The 18,135-nt window shown below is 39.9% G+C and overlaps 1 protein-coding gene across 1 annotated transcript in view; it reads left to right on the top strand.

Annotated features, from left to right (window-relative positions):
* LOC131934407 (chromobox protein homolog 8) overlaps positions 1-17,878 on the top strand; it is a 37,450-nt gene extending 19,572 nt beyond the window's left edge. Inside the window, exons 4-5 of the mRNA XM_059290528.1 lie at positions 6,573-6,624; positions 10,835-17,878. Coding sequence (XP_059146511.1) covers positions 6,573-6,624; positions 10,835-11,842 — 1,060 coding nt within the window. The 3' untranslated portion in view covers positions 11,843-17,878. The remainder of the gene's footprint in view (positions 1-6,572; positions 6,625-10,834) is intronic.
* The last annotated feature ends 257 nt before the right edge of the window (positions 17,879-18,135 follow it).

Below are 18,135 nucleotides of genomic sequence, written 5' to 3'. Positions count from 1 at the left end.
GCTTCGTTACACATACTTAGACGTGCTTTCATTCAGGCGTAATTCTTTACATTTGACTGGATAATTGCTGCGGTTGTCGCAACTTTATATAAAAAAAACCTATTTAACAGACATTGTAAACTAAAAATGAAAGTTTATACCCCCCCCCCTCTGCTTGGCTATATCTATTCACTGATCTGTTCTTAAAATGTCTTCTGTCTGTTTTAAAAAAAAAAGAATTCTTGTAAGCGGTCAAATCGTCTTGACCTTAGGGGCTAAATACTTGCATCGCTGCCAAAGTTTTGACACTGGTTTCAAAAACCAGCTGACAAGTTCTGTCTATTACCCCAATTTTAACAACTGGCTGTCTACACACTTGAAATAAAGCGAATGTGTCACACTGGCATGATCTATAGCTTTATCTGGCAACCATTTTCTCTAGCGTGTCAACATTTCTGAGAAAAAAGTGAAAAAAAAATGTTAATGAAAAGACTTGGTAAATTCACTATAATCGATGCTTGTTATAAAATAACATAACATGTCATGTTGCTGCCTATCACGATAATCTCTAACCCACCCTACCCTACCCTACCCCACTCCACCCTACCATCACCCTTTCCGTATCACATACGCTATCCACTTTCCCTTGTCAAACAGGAAATTGAAACTAATCTGAAGGGAGATAATTCTCGCTATTGAGCTAATGGACGACCTTGATCTTGACACCGATACACCGTTATCATTGAACAGAGGCTTTAGACCCGATCTAGACATGATTTAACCGGTCCCGGTCACGTGGGCTGCTGTCGTCTGCTGAAATCACAAGCCTGATCGCGTTAACTCCCTTCTAGCTCAACATAGGCTGCACGAGCTAGCGACTCAGCTCTGTTGTACCATGTATGACATTTCATGGGTGTTTTATGACATGTGTTATATGACATTTCATGGGTGTTTTGTGACGTGTTATATGGCATTTCATGGGTGCTTTATGGCTTGTTACATGACATTTCATGGGTGTTTTATGACACGTGTTATATGACATTTCATGGGTGCTAATGACATGTGTTATATGACGTTTCATGGGTGCTGTATGACATGTGTTATATGACATTTCATGGGTGCTGTATGACATGTGTTATATGACATTTCATGGGTGCTTTATGACATGTGTTATATGACATTTCATGGGTGCTTTATGACTTGTGTTATATGACATTTCATGTGTTATAAGACGTTTCATGGGTGCTAATGACATGTATTATATGACATTTCATGGGGGCTGTATGACATGTGTTATATGACATTTCATGGCTGCTGTATGACATGTGTTATATGACATTTCATGGGTGCTTTATGACATGTGTTATATGACATTTCATGGGTGCTTTATGACATGTGTTATATGACGTTTCATGGGTGTTTTATGACGTGTTATATGGCATTTCATGGGTGCTTTATGACATGTGTTATATGACATTTCATGGGTGCTTTATGACTTGTGTTATATGACATTTCATGGGTGCCAATGACATGTTATATGACGTTTCATGGGTGCTAATGACATGTGTTATATGACATTTCATGGGTGCTGTATGACATGTGTTATATGACATTTCATGGGTGCTGTATGACGTGTTATATGGCATTTCATGGGTGCTTTATGACCTGTGTTATATGACATTTCATGGGTGCTTTATGACTTGTGTTATATGACATTTCATGGGTGTTTTATGACGTGTTATATGACATTTCATGTGTGCTTTATGACTTGTGTTATATGACATTTCATGGGTGCTAATGACATGTGTTATATGACGTTTCATGGGTGCTTTATGACGTGTTATATGGCATTTCATGGGTGCTTAACGACATGTGGTATATGACTTTTCATGCCTGTTACATTATAAACGTTGAATGGTGTATGACTTATATTTGTTACATGACTTATTGTGTGCCACATGACTTTTCATGCCAGCTTCATGACTTTGTCGTCTGCGTGACTGTAATGTTTACTAGATGACTTAACTGTCTGACGCATGACTGTGTTATATCTTTTATGACTGCAGTATTAAAGTTAATTAGCTCACGTAATTAATCCGCCCCCACCCCACCTTCTCAATACTACTTTGTATACATTAAGACACCCAACACCAATTAAAGCACCAACTACAGTAGGGACTGGGCTACTACCTGCACTAATTATATAAATTATTAATTATATTAACTCATTACTCCCACCCACACCCTGCCCACGACAGTCATAACAGAGTAATTTCATTAAGATAGCAGGGGCAACAACTGCTGTTGTCGACTTTATCTTGACAGTTCCCTCCCATCAAGGGAGAAAGTGGGAGGTTAACATTGTAACCAGAATCTTGTGATTAACTGACGATAAAATTACAATAATTGCATTTTACTTTCAAGATACGGTAGTCTGTGGAGCAGGGGGAGTAGAGTCGACCATATTCAAATTCACGACAATACGAACAAATACCGACTGAGTAGACTGGGGGTAGTTTTAAACGGAGCCGTGGTTTAGAACCCGAACGCTTCCTACTAGATCTATATTTATTTATTTCTTGTTTTAAAAGCCATGACGTCACGTGACTCTGTACCCAATACAGTGACGTCACTTGACCCTGTGCCCATTACAATCTCAGTTGATCTTTTCCGACAAGGTTGTTTTAATTTATAGCACGCAGCACCTAATTGCTCTGTAATGACGCAGCTGTAATGATTACACAATTACAGACATTACTTGACGGCCTACATAGGCAACATGGCGGAGCAATTATTTCAGCGACTAATGGGGGTTGAGTTAAGAAAAGAAATTAACCAATCAGTAAGATGGTTTTGTAGACAATCTGAAACTTCGATTTGAAATGTGTAGTGTGTTCATACTTGCTGAAGTATGGATGGGATGGCGGTTTAATTGTTCCCTCTTGTTTAAAATGTTGCCCCGAGCTGAAAATAATGCCTACATGTTTGATTGTTGCCCATGGTCAAATTGCTTCCCCTGGTTTAAATGGTGCTTCAATATTTAATCGCTGCTCTAAAAATTATCCAGTAATTTACAAAAACGAGTATACTACCTATTACTGAATTCTTTTTTACTGAATACTAAAAGTTAAACGCTTGATTTTCTTCTCAATTGAAGGTTAAACGCTTATCAATCTGTTTTTGTCGAAATGTCAATATTTCCCTTAAAAGTCCAGTTACGCCCCTTGACTATCTTCACTCATTCTTTATTTAGCTTAAAAAACTCCGAAACGGATGCGATCGATAAACTACTGGTAAACAACTCAGGTCGTTGACCTGGTTACCTCAGGGTAAAATTAGACTAAGTACCGGGTTGGTTATGTCAGTACACACGTCAAGGTACTGTTGATGGGGTGGGGGAGAGGGGGGGGGGGTCGTTTAGGTGTTAACACACATAGACGTGGTAAATAGACCAAAATGTTGAGTCAAATCGAGATTCGAGTGCTACAATAAGGTTGTTGGTTTTCTGAGTCGAAAACAGTGTGGAATTTTTGGCTGACCTAGATATGACCACTCCTTCAACTCCCAAAAATGCAATAATTTATTTAGACATCATGTGCGCAACATCCGGTAAAGGGAGTACAGTCACACTGCTAAACCTCACAACGCTGATCTCCCTTAGACGTTTTTTTATTTGAAAAAAAAAATCGTCTTTTAATTTAAAAGTTTTTTTTTGTTCTTCTTGGCTACACGTGGTGAGTGAGTGAGTGAGTGAGTGAGCTATACTAACATGTTGCCACTAACTCACCAATTAGAAGCAAAAGTTTAGATCAGTTACAACTAACCCTACCAGTGTAGAAAAAATGGTATACTAATGCTTGCCAAATAATTCCCCTCGCGTGTGGGTTTAATGAGTACTAATTAGTGTGGAATCAATACACTCGCTAACAATTCTAAAAGTCAGAAGTTAAAACCATCAAGGCTTTTTATATCGGTTTACACACGAACACTTTGCACCTACCCAGCAGATCAACTCACCCCTTTCCATTAACGAAATGCGTGTGTTAGTATAGCGATATCTCAGCGAAAATGTGATAAAAATGCGCTATTTGAGAATAAACCCTGGATGAGAATCTACGCTGTATGAAAATTCGCACCGGGTGAGAATACATGCTGTATAAGAACGTACGCATTATGAGAATACACGCTATATTAGAATGTCCTATTAGTGGACTTATTGTACCAAGAACCGGATGCAAGAACCCGGACAAAAATGTCAATAGCCGGGTTGTCTGCACCTAAGCCGACCACCGGATAAACAAGGTACCCGGGTTATTTAAATGGCCAGGTCACGTGGTCCGGGGTTACGTGAGCGTCATCACGTGCTCTAGCCTAGCCCGTCTAGTTTGTTTACTGCAGTCTCACATTGATGTAACCTCACCATGCTACCCAAACCGGCAGGGACCGGGTGCTGGGGGGTGTGGTATTACTAATTTGTGCTTGTTGGGGGGATTTTAAGTGCCCCGCTATTTTGTAGCGAAATATGAACCAGCGGTTACATTTATTGGATACATTCCTCCGCATGTGGCTGAAGTGGCAATAATGCCGCATAATACATGGTGGGTTACGACACACTTATACTTGTAAACACTTTTTTCTATTATATAATTGCAACAGGTTTTTTTTTTACTGCCGCTTCAGATAGGTGGTTTATGAACCCTAAAAAACCAGACCCGCACTGCTTTCAACCCAGAAAACAAACAAGGTCTTCGCTTGTTTACACTAGACCCAAACATCGGCAAAAAACAGCAGTCAAGCAGAGCTGTAATATAGAGAAAAACGACAGCATGCAATTTGGCATGCTTTGCCTGCTAAATCTGGACACTTATCGCAACAATAAACGGAAGTTATCCTACAACAAACAATTTTTTTTTCGTCGAATATTTTTGGGATTGTGTTACACGCTGCGTGGGAAACATGCTGGTGGGTCGTCGCGACCTTTGCTATAAGCTCCTGCAGTGGGGGAGGGGGGGGGCTGCACTATCTAGTTAATGTTCGTGTGTGGATGTCAGTATTGTCGGTGGAAGTTTGTGGGACATGAGGTAGATGTAAAGCTGACCCAGGGGTCTCGGTGATGTGGGTCGGTGTGTGTACGCACGTGTGTTTGTGTATGTGTCAGCCTGTTGACGGAACATTACGAACCGATCAACTTTCGGATCACCGCCTGGAGGCTTCTGAGCCGAATCAACCCCATCCCCTCAGGCTGCTGAGCCGAATCAACCCCGTCCCCTCAGGCTCCTGAGCCGAATCAACCCCGTCCCCTCAGGCTCCTGAGCCGAATCAACCCCGTCCCCTCAGGCTGCTGACCTGTCACCCCCTTGGCTTATGGGGGGGGGGGTACCACCAAATAAAAACAGTGTTTTGTAATGAACATTGCTAAATCAGCACCGGGTTAACTTTCCCTAGTGCCACTCCTTTAGCCCATTCTAGAACCACCCCTTACTCGTGTGAGAACATGTGCCCTAGTGCCACACCCCAGGCCGACCTAATTAAACACTCCTAACCAGCTCTAACCGGTCCCTGAGCAAACTCCCAGCATGCCTCGTCTATTGTTTAGACAATTAAACGCGCGTAGACAGAAATCACGGTGTATACTCCGGGGAGACTACACAACACAGCGGCATATTCCCACGGAGGGGCGGGCGGGAATTCCATGTAACTGGTAGCTTAACACCACGGTCTAGTAACTGATAACCTGGCACTGTGAAGGTCTAGTAGCTGATACTTTGGTACCATCAAGGTCTAGTAACTGATACTTTGGTACCATTAAGGTCTAGTAACTGATAACCTGGTACCATCAAGGTCTAGTAGCTGATACTTTGGTACCATTAAGGTCTAGTAACTGATACTTTGGTACCATTAAGGTCTAGTAGCTGATACTTTGGTAACATCAAGGTCTAGTAGCTGATACTTTCGTACCATCAAGGTCTAGTAGCTGATACCCAGGTACCATTAAGGTCTAGTAGCTGATACTTTGGTACCATTAAGGTCTAGTAACTGATACTTTGGTACCATTAAGGTCTAGTAGCTGATACTTTGGTACCATCAAGGTCTAGTAGCTGATACTTTGGAACCATCAAGGTCTAGTAACTGATACTTTGGTACCATCAAGGTCTAGTAACTGATACTTTGGTACCATCAAGGTCTATTAGCTGATATTTTGGTACCATTAAGGTCTAGTAACTGATACTTTGGTACCATCAAGGTCTAGTAGCTGATACTTTGGTACCATCAAGGTCTAGTAGCTGATACTTTGGTACCATCAAGGTCTAGCTCCTGGTATTGGCAACTGGTAACATTAGGTCATTAGGGTCTAATCACTGATAATGGCAACTTACCATTAAGGTCTAGTAGCTGCTACATGCTGTTAACACTAAGGTTATGTAATCCAAGCATGAGGTACCCCTAAGGTGTGATGTTTCACACGTCATAGTTCCCGGTGGAATTATTACGTCATAATAGCTATCAGCTAGGAGTGAGTAACGATGAATAATGTGCTAGAAAGGTAACAACAAACTTGTTGTTAAGTGTTGTTTTTTCTTCTGTCTTTGCAGGAGGGAGGAGTGGAGGAAGAAACAGAGGATGCTGAGGAAGAAGAGGAAACTGGTGAGTCTTGTTTACATCTAGTTAGTTACCTTGTGTCCTTAACCCCAGGTGTCCATGACCTTCTATCTACTCACGTCTAGCAGAAGATATTTTTTCCACTCACGTCTAGCAGAAGATATTCAAACAATACGCAGGAAATAAGAGAATTACTGTACACTAACTACGTCAGTCACACTAACTCATCTGTCTAGCTAGCCACACTAACTTAACTGTCCATCCAACTATTCAGCTAGCCTCGCTAACTTAACTGTCCATCCAACTATTCAGCTAGCCACACTAACCTAACTGTCCATCCAACTATTCAGCTAGCCACACTAACTTAACTATTCAGCTAACCACACTAACTCAGCTATCCAGCTAGCGACACTAACTCAACTATTCAGCTAGCCACACTAACTCAGCTAGCCACACTAACTCAGCTGGCCACACTAACTCAGCTGGCCACACTAACTCAGCTAGCCACACTAACTCAGCTAGCCACACTAACTTAGCTATCCAGCTAGCCACACTAACTCAACTATTCAGCTAGCCACACCACCGGTCAAACCTCACCGTATTTGTACTTGCTGTTTCCGCTTTCTTCCCGCCTAAACTTCAGCATGTCCATGCACGTGTAAGATGCACTCACTCACGAACTAAAACAACACGTACACTCCATTAAGTGCCTCTCTCACGCTCAGCTCTACATTTTTAAGTGCACCAACATCCTGACAAAAACAAAACAAAAACGCCTTCTGCAATTGGCTAAATAAGAAATTTAAAAAAAAATACTTGAAGAAAAGATTGTCTTCCGACGTAAACAACTTAACAATGCGTTTTAAGACAGGAAACTAACTTTTAATTCTCTTGACCCGGCCTTGACCTTATAACAACCCGGGCTGAACTTTGTTTGCCGCTCTTCAATTGTCGTAACTCGAATGTTTGTGTTGATGTAGAAGTCACGCTTCATTAGGTCACGACGTTTCCATTGAAATTTAAATTAATTTTGTGTTTAAATTCGGATATAAATAGACGCAAATTACAAGCCCTTTATTGACCTGCTCGTGTAGAGAAAGCATCTTAACACTGCACCCAATGACCCCTACCTGATGAACCAGACTAACAAAAGGAATCCATATTCTCAGCGGGGTTTAATTATCTATCTCGGGTCGTAATTAGTTGATTCAATTAGTGACGTAGTTGAGTATGTCCTTGCTGTTAGAGTTTTGATAGCCTCACAGGTAACGGCTGTTATCTTGGTGCTGGTGTATAGGTGTACGGGGGTCAGTGGTTCAGGGGTCAGTGGTTCAGGTGTACACGGGTCAGTGGTTCAGGTGTACAGGGGTCAGTGGTTCAGGTGTACACGGGTCAGTGATTCAGGTGTACACGGGTCAGTGGTTCAGGTGTACACGGGTCAGTGGTTCAGGTGTACATGGGTCAGTGGTTTTGGTGTATATGGTTCAGTGCCTACTGCCCCTCAAAAGTGCTTACTGCGCCCCCACCCCCTCCCATGTGCTCAGTGCCCACCCCCACCACAAGTGCCTACTGAGGCCCCCCCCCCCCCCCCCCCCCGAAGTACTCAGTGCTCAACTCCAACCCATCCTCTCCCCTTCCCTCCCCTAACGTAAGATTATCTCCCGGTTATTTCAACACAAAATGTTTACCCTCCCCTCGCTACAGATCAGCCAGTATTTGTAAACAAGGGCAAGAACTCGGCTAGACCCAAGTGTTCTAGATCTATACTACATGCCTAGATAAACAGGCTATAAAAATAAATGACTGAACGTGTTTGGGAAAATGTTATCATCACTTTCTGAAGCTTATCACTGATAGCACATTTCAGGTCGCAGACCGTCATTTCAGTCACGAAAAAATAACATATCTTATTTGGATTGCTTCCCTCTAGCAGCGAGTTGTCGTTCACTTGTTTATTTGATACTTCAGTAAATAAGTGAAATTTTAAAATCCGTATGCTTTAGGTAAAATGGTTTAATTAAGTTAAATTATGGTTTATAACTGATTACGTTTAAGTTAGTAATGTACTTTAATAAAGTTTTAAGTGTGCTCGTGATGAGCATACACGCCTCGCCCAGGTTCGAACCCGCGACATGTAATCAGTTTGGCCACGTCTAGCCGATGTATCAACAGGGCTGACCACTGTGATTGGTTGTCCAGACTTCTATTCTTAGACCATCTCCCCCGTTGCACTTTGGTGTATGACCCAGGCTGAGTATAGCCCGTCTAAAAAAACATGTTCGCCAATCTGGGCAATATCGCATGTCATTCTAAACATAGCCCATACTTCTGCAAACGATGGCATGCACTCGGTCCTCTGATGGGTTAAAAATAGATTTGGCGGCGTCGAAATCTCAGCCGCATTGACTTAAATGTACCAAAGTTCTCTTGGCGATCCCACCACAAATATCTTTTGCTATAAATAGCACGCTTAGATTAGACTACGAACAAGTCCCACAGAATTAGACATTTCTACATCAACTTTTAACGTTTACTGTGTCCCTAAACAATGGCCCTACATTTGAAACTAGACCTATTGGTTTCCGAACAACAAATCTAGTCCAGTAACGAAACAAAAAGTACACACATGTCGAGAACTTGGGCCACAGAAGGCGTACAGACGATTGTGGCTGGTTTCCTATTGATGCAAGTTTGAGATGTTTCCAGATAATGTCTTGGTAATTTGTACAAACCAAATGTTCAATGGCCTTGGTAGATAATTGGTAAGCTGACATTGATTCATGAGTAAATAAGGTTAAAAAGTAGGCTTGTACGTAGCAAAGGTTAAAAAGTTGGTTAGGTCCAAGCGAAGGTTAAAAAGTAGGTTAGGACCTAGCGAAGGTTAGGGTTAGGGCCGGTTGAGTCTTGTCTGGCCGGCGGCGTGGTGGGATCGAACCCTAACCCTGTCCTAACGTGTTGAAGCGTAGCAAGTCGAGACTGGAACCAATCAATCAATCAATGTCTCACTTCCGGATTTTCACGTCTGTTCGACGTACCCGCATGCCCTAGATCTGTTTAGACCTACCCCCTCCCCCAAGTACTAAGCGAGCAGAAGACTGCGACGTCACCAAGTGTCCGCGTAGAGTTAACGTTACCCTCAGCCGTACCTGCCCCACAGGAAACACTGGCAGCGTGAACAACACCACTGTATGACGACCTTCACCACTTTTCTAAACTCCAAACGGCCTCATCTCAACACCACCACCCCTACCCCACCCCTCACCCACAGCGACTGTAACCACTTAGCTGTTTTTATCTTCAGTTTTCCTTCACCTGTTTCCTGTGTAATGTCAACACCCCTCCCCCTTCCTCACAGAGATCAGTAAAAAATTATGTCACGTCTTAAAAACTTTCTTTAATTTTTCCTTTAATGGGACGCCGCCAATCTTGACCTAATTTCGCCCCTTGTTCAATTGTTGTCACTTTTTATAGTCTCGGGTTTTCTGCGGAAACTTTTTCAGCCGAGCTTTTCTTTTCTTCCAGCGGGCCCGCCATAATACCCCACTCCAGTACACACCACTGCCCCGAGAATAGAAAGCGGCGTGTTTTGATTTTAAAAGTAAAAAAAATTTAAGTCGTCTTTTGATTGTTGACATTTTGACAAGCCTCTACCAGTGGGAAATTTTTTTTAAAAAGCAACGCTAACATGAAAGGGCACGCAAATCTTGGTTCTATGGGGGAGGGGGAGGGGGGGGGAGTAAAGGCATGCTGACACTGGCGTGGTAGCCACGCTAACCAGCGTTATGACGCTAACATTATGACGCTAACATTATGACGCTAACATTATGACGCTAACTTTCTTAAGGTTATCAATGACTTCAAAATAAACATAAAAATGTCATTGAATCGTCTTGACGTTTTTTCTGAAACACATAGAATAGCTTTCAACGATTTCATAGAGCATGTGTTGAGGAGGTATCTAAAAGGTTATTTAGGAGTGACGTTTAAACGAAGTGCTCATGTTGTTAGAATTGAGTCTCATACGTTTGTATTAGCTGGACAATCAAAATGATAGTTAAGTCCAGTTTACAACATCAGGGGGGAAAACGCAACAAACTAAATATCCAACACTTTATGTCACCTGCCCAACAGCCCTTATGTCAGCATTGTACAGCCCCCTCCCATACATATTTAATGTTTCATCAGATGTTAGTTCACAATGTTCACCCACCACTAGCAAACACAAGTACTAAGTTTCCATTTTGTTTGTCTGCAGCGTTTGGCCAGCGCCGAGCAGTTGAGTGACACAGCTGAGAGCGAGCAGGAGGAGCTTGTCATCAGCCCACCCACCAAGAAGCGGGTACAGTCGCAGGAAAACCTGTGGCCGTACCTGCCCTCGGACAGGCTACCCCTGCTGTGGGGCAGCCCCCCACGGGCCATCAAACAGAGAAAGGTCAAACAGAAACAGCACAGCAGTCGCTCCCGAGGGGGTAGTGACGCCAAGGACAAGTCCGAGCGGAGTAAGTCCAAGAAGTCCAGGAAAGAGTTGTGTATGATAAAGGAGGAGAATGAGAAAAGGGAGGAAGAGGAGGAGGATGATGATGACGTTGAAGATGATGATGAAGAAGATGAGGACAAATGGTCCAGCTCGGAGTGCTGGGAAGTGAAGTACTCCCCCACCCTCACCTCCTCCCCGGGAGAGCCTAATGTCCTGAGGGTGCACAGAGTGCGGTCAGACATTGATTACGTCGACCGAGAACTCAGCCCCTGCAACGACATCCTCTCTGAGAAAAAAGAGCACCAATTCAACAACAACACCATCAAGAGTAGCAACAACAACATCTACTCAGGCGCAGACCAGACAACAGCGTACGACCTGAGCGCCCACAGCACCACTACCACCAGCAACAGTTCCTCCAACAACCCACTCTCCAGGAGATTGTCCAACGAAGACGACGAGGATGACTGGAACTTCGGCACAAATTACCAGAACCAAGTCAACAAGGAACGGGAACGTCTGGAAGCTCAAATCCTGAAGGAAGATCTTGAATGCCAACAGTCTGAAATGTCGCAGTGCCACCCTGGCGGCAGTCAGCAGCCGTACGCCAACGTGGACCAATACCACCACAAAAAACTCCATCATGCCAAACGTCGAAACACACTCGACGCAGCTCAGAATATCACAATCACAGATGTCAACTGCCACCAGGTGAAGGTCACATTTGTTGAAAGTGCTTCTGGGCAGGGGTTCTTCAAGGAAATGCAGACAGCTCGGACGGGCTGAAACATCTGACCACCCCACCCCTGGTCTCCCGTCTCGGCACCCAACAGAACCAGCAAGTCTCGGAGTCAAGAAATATTCAACTTTTTACTTGAGTTACCATGTGCAATCTGATAGAAAAAATCAGCACCAATCATTTGTTTCTTTTTTGCTCTTGATTAAAAGTTGGAGAAAGATTGTGATCGTGAGAGATTTCCCATTATGGAGAAAGATTGTGATCGTGAGAGATTTTCCCAACATGGATATGTTCAACTCACTCCAGGCCACACTAAATGTAACAGAAAATCTTGGATATGTACGTTCCCGTTTATGTTGTGGATTATTTTGGATTATTTTCTGGCACTGTCCGTGATGCTTTTTGCACAAGTGACAAGTTTTGATCCTTCCATCGCAGGATTACGTTTTCACCGGATTGGATCATCCACTGTTCCAGCACTACAACCTGCACTGTTACTCATGTCATCTTTGATGTGAAGACTTCATCCGTTCATGTCATCTTTGATGTGAAGACTTCATCCATTCATGTCATCTTTGATGTGAAGACTCACCTATTCATCTTTTTTTTTGAAGACTATCACTTATTACATCTTTGATGTTAAGACTTCATCAACTCATGTCTTTTGATGTGAAGCAACGTCTGTTCTAGTTATCTAGGATGTGAAGAACTCATCACTGTTTTAATCAGCTTCTTGATTTAACATAATTATCTTCAAGTACTGAAGGCCGTTCTTAAAGCTTGATTGACAGTTCATCAAACCCATCCCTTGACCCAGGAACCAATCAGACCATGACCAGTCGACTAAAACCACAGTTCCATTTATTTATTTTTGTGGATCTCAGCTGTGCATGTATTTTCTGTGCCCCGCCCCCTGATGTTTTCAATGCGTGTTGCCCACTGCCATACGTGAAAGTGCTATGTTCCTACCGAGCCAATGCTTTTCGTTTACTTTGTTCTGGTTTAAAAAAAATATTACCTTACAAAAATGTTTTCTCCTGCAATATCATCTTTTTTCTATTACATTTTTTAGCAACTTTAGATTATCTACAAATTGCCTTCATTGCAAGAAAATCTTTGTGTATATATATGGATTAACTCCCAAGCCAGCTTTGCATTGACTCGACATGTTATTATAGCTTGAATCCTGCATAGGTTTCAAATATTTCATTTAAATTAAATTTAATACCAAATTTACTTTGTCTTTTTTCAAGAAATTGTATTGGAAATTATTTTATTTCACCTTCTTAAGAAAGAAAAATTTGAGTATTGTTAAACCACAGGCAAGTAAATGTGGGCAAAAACATTCGCATTTCTGTTCTGTTTTATTTAAGATAAAAAAAAGTATATTTTAAACCACTATCTAAGATAATTGTAAAAATATGTGTTGATGTCTAATAATGATTTAGCAGGAATATTTTTGTATTTTCTAGCAGTGTCAACAGTCTTTCAGTTTGAATGTTAAGTTACACGCGCAAGATATTCAAATGGTCAAATATTTTTTTAAATAGTATCTCTTCATCACTGTACATTTAAGATAGTGCACTTAAATCTTTTTAAAACTAAATGACAGGAAAGAAACCTTTGTTGTCAGAACAGTTATATTCCAAAATCTTTTTTTTTATTGTTGAGATCTAATCAGGAATACATGTTTTATATAGCCAGAAATAGTTTAGCAAATATGAATGTAATTTAACATTTATGACACGTAGTCTACCAATTACCAGAACTAGAAATAATTTACCAACTACCAGAAATAATTCACTAACTATCTGAAAGACGTCGGCCTTCTGCTTGAAAACACATAGGCTGAGTGTTTCACAGACTCATCCAAGTTAGGAGCCACATTAAGAGTACGTTAGCCCTCATAAGTTGCTAAGTGAGTTTAAATTATGTCTGTCAGCAGCCTATGTTTGACAGCAGGCTGTCATTCTATTTTCTTCTATCTTAGCTCAAAAGATGCAAATCACATCAAAATTAGATTTTAGAGAAAATTCAATGCTGCATAAAAGCTGTTTTCAAACCTAAGATAATGCAGTTTAAAGTTTAAACTACTTTTCCATATAATAGTTATCCAGAGTCAGTCCAAATAATATTAACCTATTGAATCTGAGAAAACAATTTAACAAGCTAGAAACGTAAGCTTTTGTTAGCCTTTGATGGAAAATATACATCTACCAAAAGTGTTAAAAATCAGAAGATATTAACCGCCGGAATCTGTGAAATCAGATTTTGATTGGCTAAACCAGTCTGTTATAATGAGAAGATATTGATTGCCTAAATCTAAAGTATTACAATCAAGATGAAATTGATTGCCTCTACCCCACACCCCCACTACCCTTTTATTGTTACAAATTGTGCAAAAACAAAATTGGAATACTTAGTCTTTCAAAGAAGTAATAAAAATTTATCTGTACAAAGTTTGAGTAACATTTGTTGTTGTTGAATCCTTGTTGAAAGTTGTTGACATTGCTTTACTGTAAAGATATTTGAGACAAACCATACAAACTTGAGTGGCTTACCAGTAGCTCTTGGTACATTTTTGTTACTGTTCATTTTAAAATGGGAAATTCCCTTAAAAGTTAGGGAATTCCCCATTTTAAAATATATTTTTTCTTCACTGACTTCACAGCTTCCATTGGCATTGGTTTAAGGTTGTTTAAATTTGTGCTACTGTTCAGTGGATGTGATGATACACAAATCCCCTACATACATTGTACTTGAATTTTTTCAGTTAAATCTCTAAAAAAATTATATACATGAAATTATTGAAAAAAAACAATGTTTTTTTTTTTTTTAGAAATTGTAGGGTTGGTTTTTGTAGAGTTATAACACCTATTTCTACCTGTACATTGGCCTTGTTAAAATCATTCCTTATGCTATTAATGGAAGCCTGCTATGATGACATGAGATGTCGATACAAAGACACATCAGTGACACCAGTTCTGAAATACTTTCTCCGTTACCTTTGTGCATAATATTTGCAACACTGTTGAGAAACATAGGTTCTTAAGTTTAAAAATAAACATTCACAAGTCTTAAGAATTGTAATGATCAATATTTTAAAAAAAAAATATATTTCATTAAAACTGTTTTTTAAAAAAGCACAAGTCTACCTTTGAAAAAAAAAAGAATGTCATAAAATGAAATTTTTTTGTTTAAGAAGGAATTCAAGTTTTAGAATATAAAATATTTTCTTGTACCCCAGCTTAGATAGATATTACACATTTAATTAATTTTGATGACAAACTGCAGGTTGGTTCCATTTTTGTCAATTTAAATTCAATCTATTGATTGCAATTTTTGTATTCTCTGCAAATCTTGATTTATTTCTTTTAAAAGGTTTTTTTTTTCAATGTTTTTTAAAAGCTTTTCACCCCTGGGGATAAAATTAACGATTGAGTCTAATTTCAATCAATGCCTGTGTAGAGCAATCAGTGGTTATATATAGTTTAATCACTGTTTGTATAGTTTACTTTTTTTCTTTGTAAAAAAAAAAATGTAAAAAAAAAAAAAAAGATTTCATTTTCCTGTTGACATCTTTTGAAATATCGCGCACCGGAAATGACCCCGATATATCCGGGAATTTCCTCTGGCTCGGTGTAATGATTGATGTATTAAACGATGGATGTTTAGAAGTATTATTTTATTTGTAGTTAGTTGGTAAACCAGAAGATAATGGTTGATTTGTATCGTGAGGTCACGTGATTCAATGGGGCTTGGACAAATCGTGGCTTGAGTAGGTGATTTGTGTAGAGGCATACAGTGGTCACTTCTATAGAGGCATACAGTGGTCACTTCTATAGAGGCATACAGTGGTCACTTCTATAGAGGCATACAGTGGTCACTTATGTAGAGGCATACAGTGGTCACTTCTGTAGAGGCATACAGTGGTCACTTATGTAGAGGCATACAGGGGTCTCGTGTAGAGGCATACACTGGCCCCCAATGATCACGTGTAGTGATCATGATATACAATGACCACATAGTGACGTGTTTTACAAGCCACTGTAAAGAAGAATCGAACGAGCAATGTAAACAACTTGTTCTTTCCCTTTGTAAACTTGTCGATGTATGTACCTCAACACACCAAGCTCCGTGATCTGAGGTCATCCATTTGTAATCCACATTCAATTCTAATCCACCACTACGGATTAAAACTAATCTGTGAGTGGGAAATTTGAGGTTAAATATAGCCTATATATAAAGTTGTTACCGGTAGTTGAAATAATTACACAGGTAATGATTTGTACTAGAATAGTCATAGACACATTATAGTATCAGTTCTTTATGCACTGGTATACCATTTTTTTTATTGACCACGATTCTGACAGGAATATACAGACCACAAAGAACATGTACACCACAAACCAAACAAGACCACATAGACCACCATTCAAACAGACCACAACATACAAGAACTTATACAAGAACATACAGACTACAACACACACAAAAACACGCAGACCACAATTCATTTAGAATGTACCACATTCTATATCATGCAGGGATGTGACTTTTCCGAATTTTAGCGGAAATCCGATTTTTCCGTTTCAGTTGCGATTTTCCTCCGCTGATTTGATTTTCGCCGAATTTTTCCGCCGAGTTTCAATTTTTATCGATTTTTTACGAAACTTTAAAAATTAGGAAAAAAAAAACGGAAATGTCTTCTACGGAAAGGGCCGACATGCTCATTCCACTTATTCGTATTTAAATTTAAATCGACAACTACTGTACTTAGGTCAAACGGACACGCGAATATGCGCATTTCTTTTCGATTGGTCGATTTTTTCAAAGCACACTTTTTTTAGCCCAAATTTTCCGCTGATATTTTCAGTTAACTATTTAACAAAAACACGGAAAAGGTAATCTAAAATAATGCAGTTATTTAATTAAAACTTACATCTCTTAAGCCTGGTAATCTAGCTATCGATATAGCCTAATTTACCTATCGGTATTTTAACCCGCCTAAATCTACAGTTTCTCTCTGATTCTATTTTATTTCGCAATCTCAAATTAATATTGAAATCCTTGCAAAAGGTGACTATGAGGACTAGACTAACCCGCCCCGCCTCGTAGCAACGGTGGCTCTTGTGACCTCACCTTGACCCCAAGTACGTTTTCGGTACTGCTTGTGGAAAAAAAATGACGTCACAGTCAATTTCTAATAGCTGTTCCTGAAATTACGTATGCTTCGTAGGCCTACAGATAAAAAAAATATACTAAACTCAACGTGACTACGACCGTGTCTTGTTTGTGGAAGAAAAAATACGTTCAGACTGTGGGGGGAGTCTGGCTTTTGTAGGAGAGAGGGGAGGTAAATATCGTCAAAAAAAACGTGGATGACCCCTAACAATTTACAGCTATTCCTAAAAAACAAAAATATCGATGTGGCTTGGTTATCATAATGAAATTGGTTCACACGTCAGACCCTTTCTAATTTTAGCTAACCTGGTCCATTTCATTTTTCCATCACATGAACCTAAAACTTTCAAATTGTAACTAATCTTAATCTAGGGTCTTTACAGTTGAAGACAAATATTTTTACCAACCCAATCTTTAAAAGAATATATGTTAGGCTTTTGGCCCCCTATTTAAAACAGGGGTACATCTAGAATCTACACTAGATTAGTACAGATTAAATTAGCTTAATGGTAAAATAAAACTTAATTGCTACTTTTGTTACATTGTAATTTTTAAAAAGTTGTTTATAAGGTAAACATTAAATTGCAATTAGACTAGACTTTCAATGTTATTTTAGAGTAACATAAACTTCTTGTATTTAAAATATTAACTTCATTAAACAATTAATTAGTACAGTAACAGTATAAAGCTGCTTAACCGCGATAAAAAGTAGATAAAACATATTGAGTTATTATCCGAAAAAAATTTCCTAATTTTTTTTCCTGGTCTGGTCACATCCCTGATCATGCAAACCACACCAACATGTCACATACACCAGACCACGCCCCCGAAGTACTTTAATTGCATTGAATATTACTATTTTTGTGATTGTGATTCTAATAAAAATATTCGTATTTTCACTGGACTTGTTTTGTTTGTGTTTTAACTTGGTTAACCATACACGCACTCATTCTACGCCAAAATCTGACTGGCCTGAAATAAACCTGTTGCAAGCGACCATCACTTGCTACGTCAAATCATATAGGCGCCAACAGGAACCCTCGTAGCCTCGTCTGCAAATATTTATCTCCGTAAGATTTTGGTGTAATTCTAATTCAGAGCCAATTCTTTCCAAATGGAAGAATGGTATGGACGGCGTGGGTGAATTGTAAAGCGT

Source organism: Physella acuta, unplaced genomic scaffold (assembly GCF_028476545.2).
Source record: "Physella acuta isolate Inbredline_101_S28 unplaced genomic scaffold, ASM2847654v3 ptg000011l, whole genome shotgun sequence".
NCBI lineage: Eukaryota > Metazoa > Mollusca > Gastropoda > Physidae > Physella > Physella acuta.
This window is presented reverse-complemented; position numbering and strand designations above follow the sequence as displayed.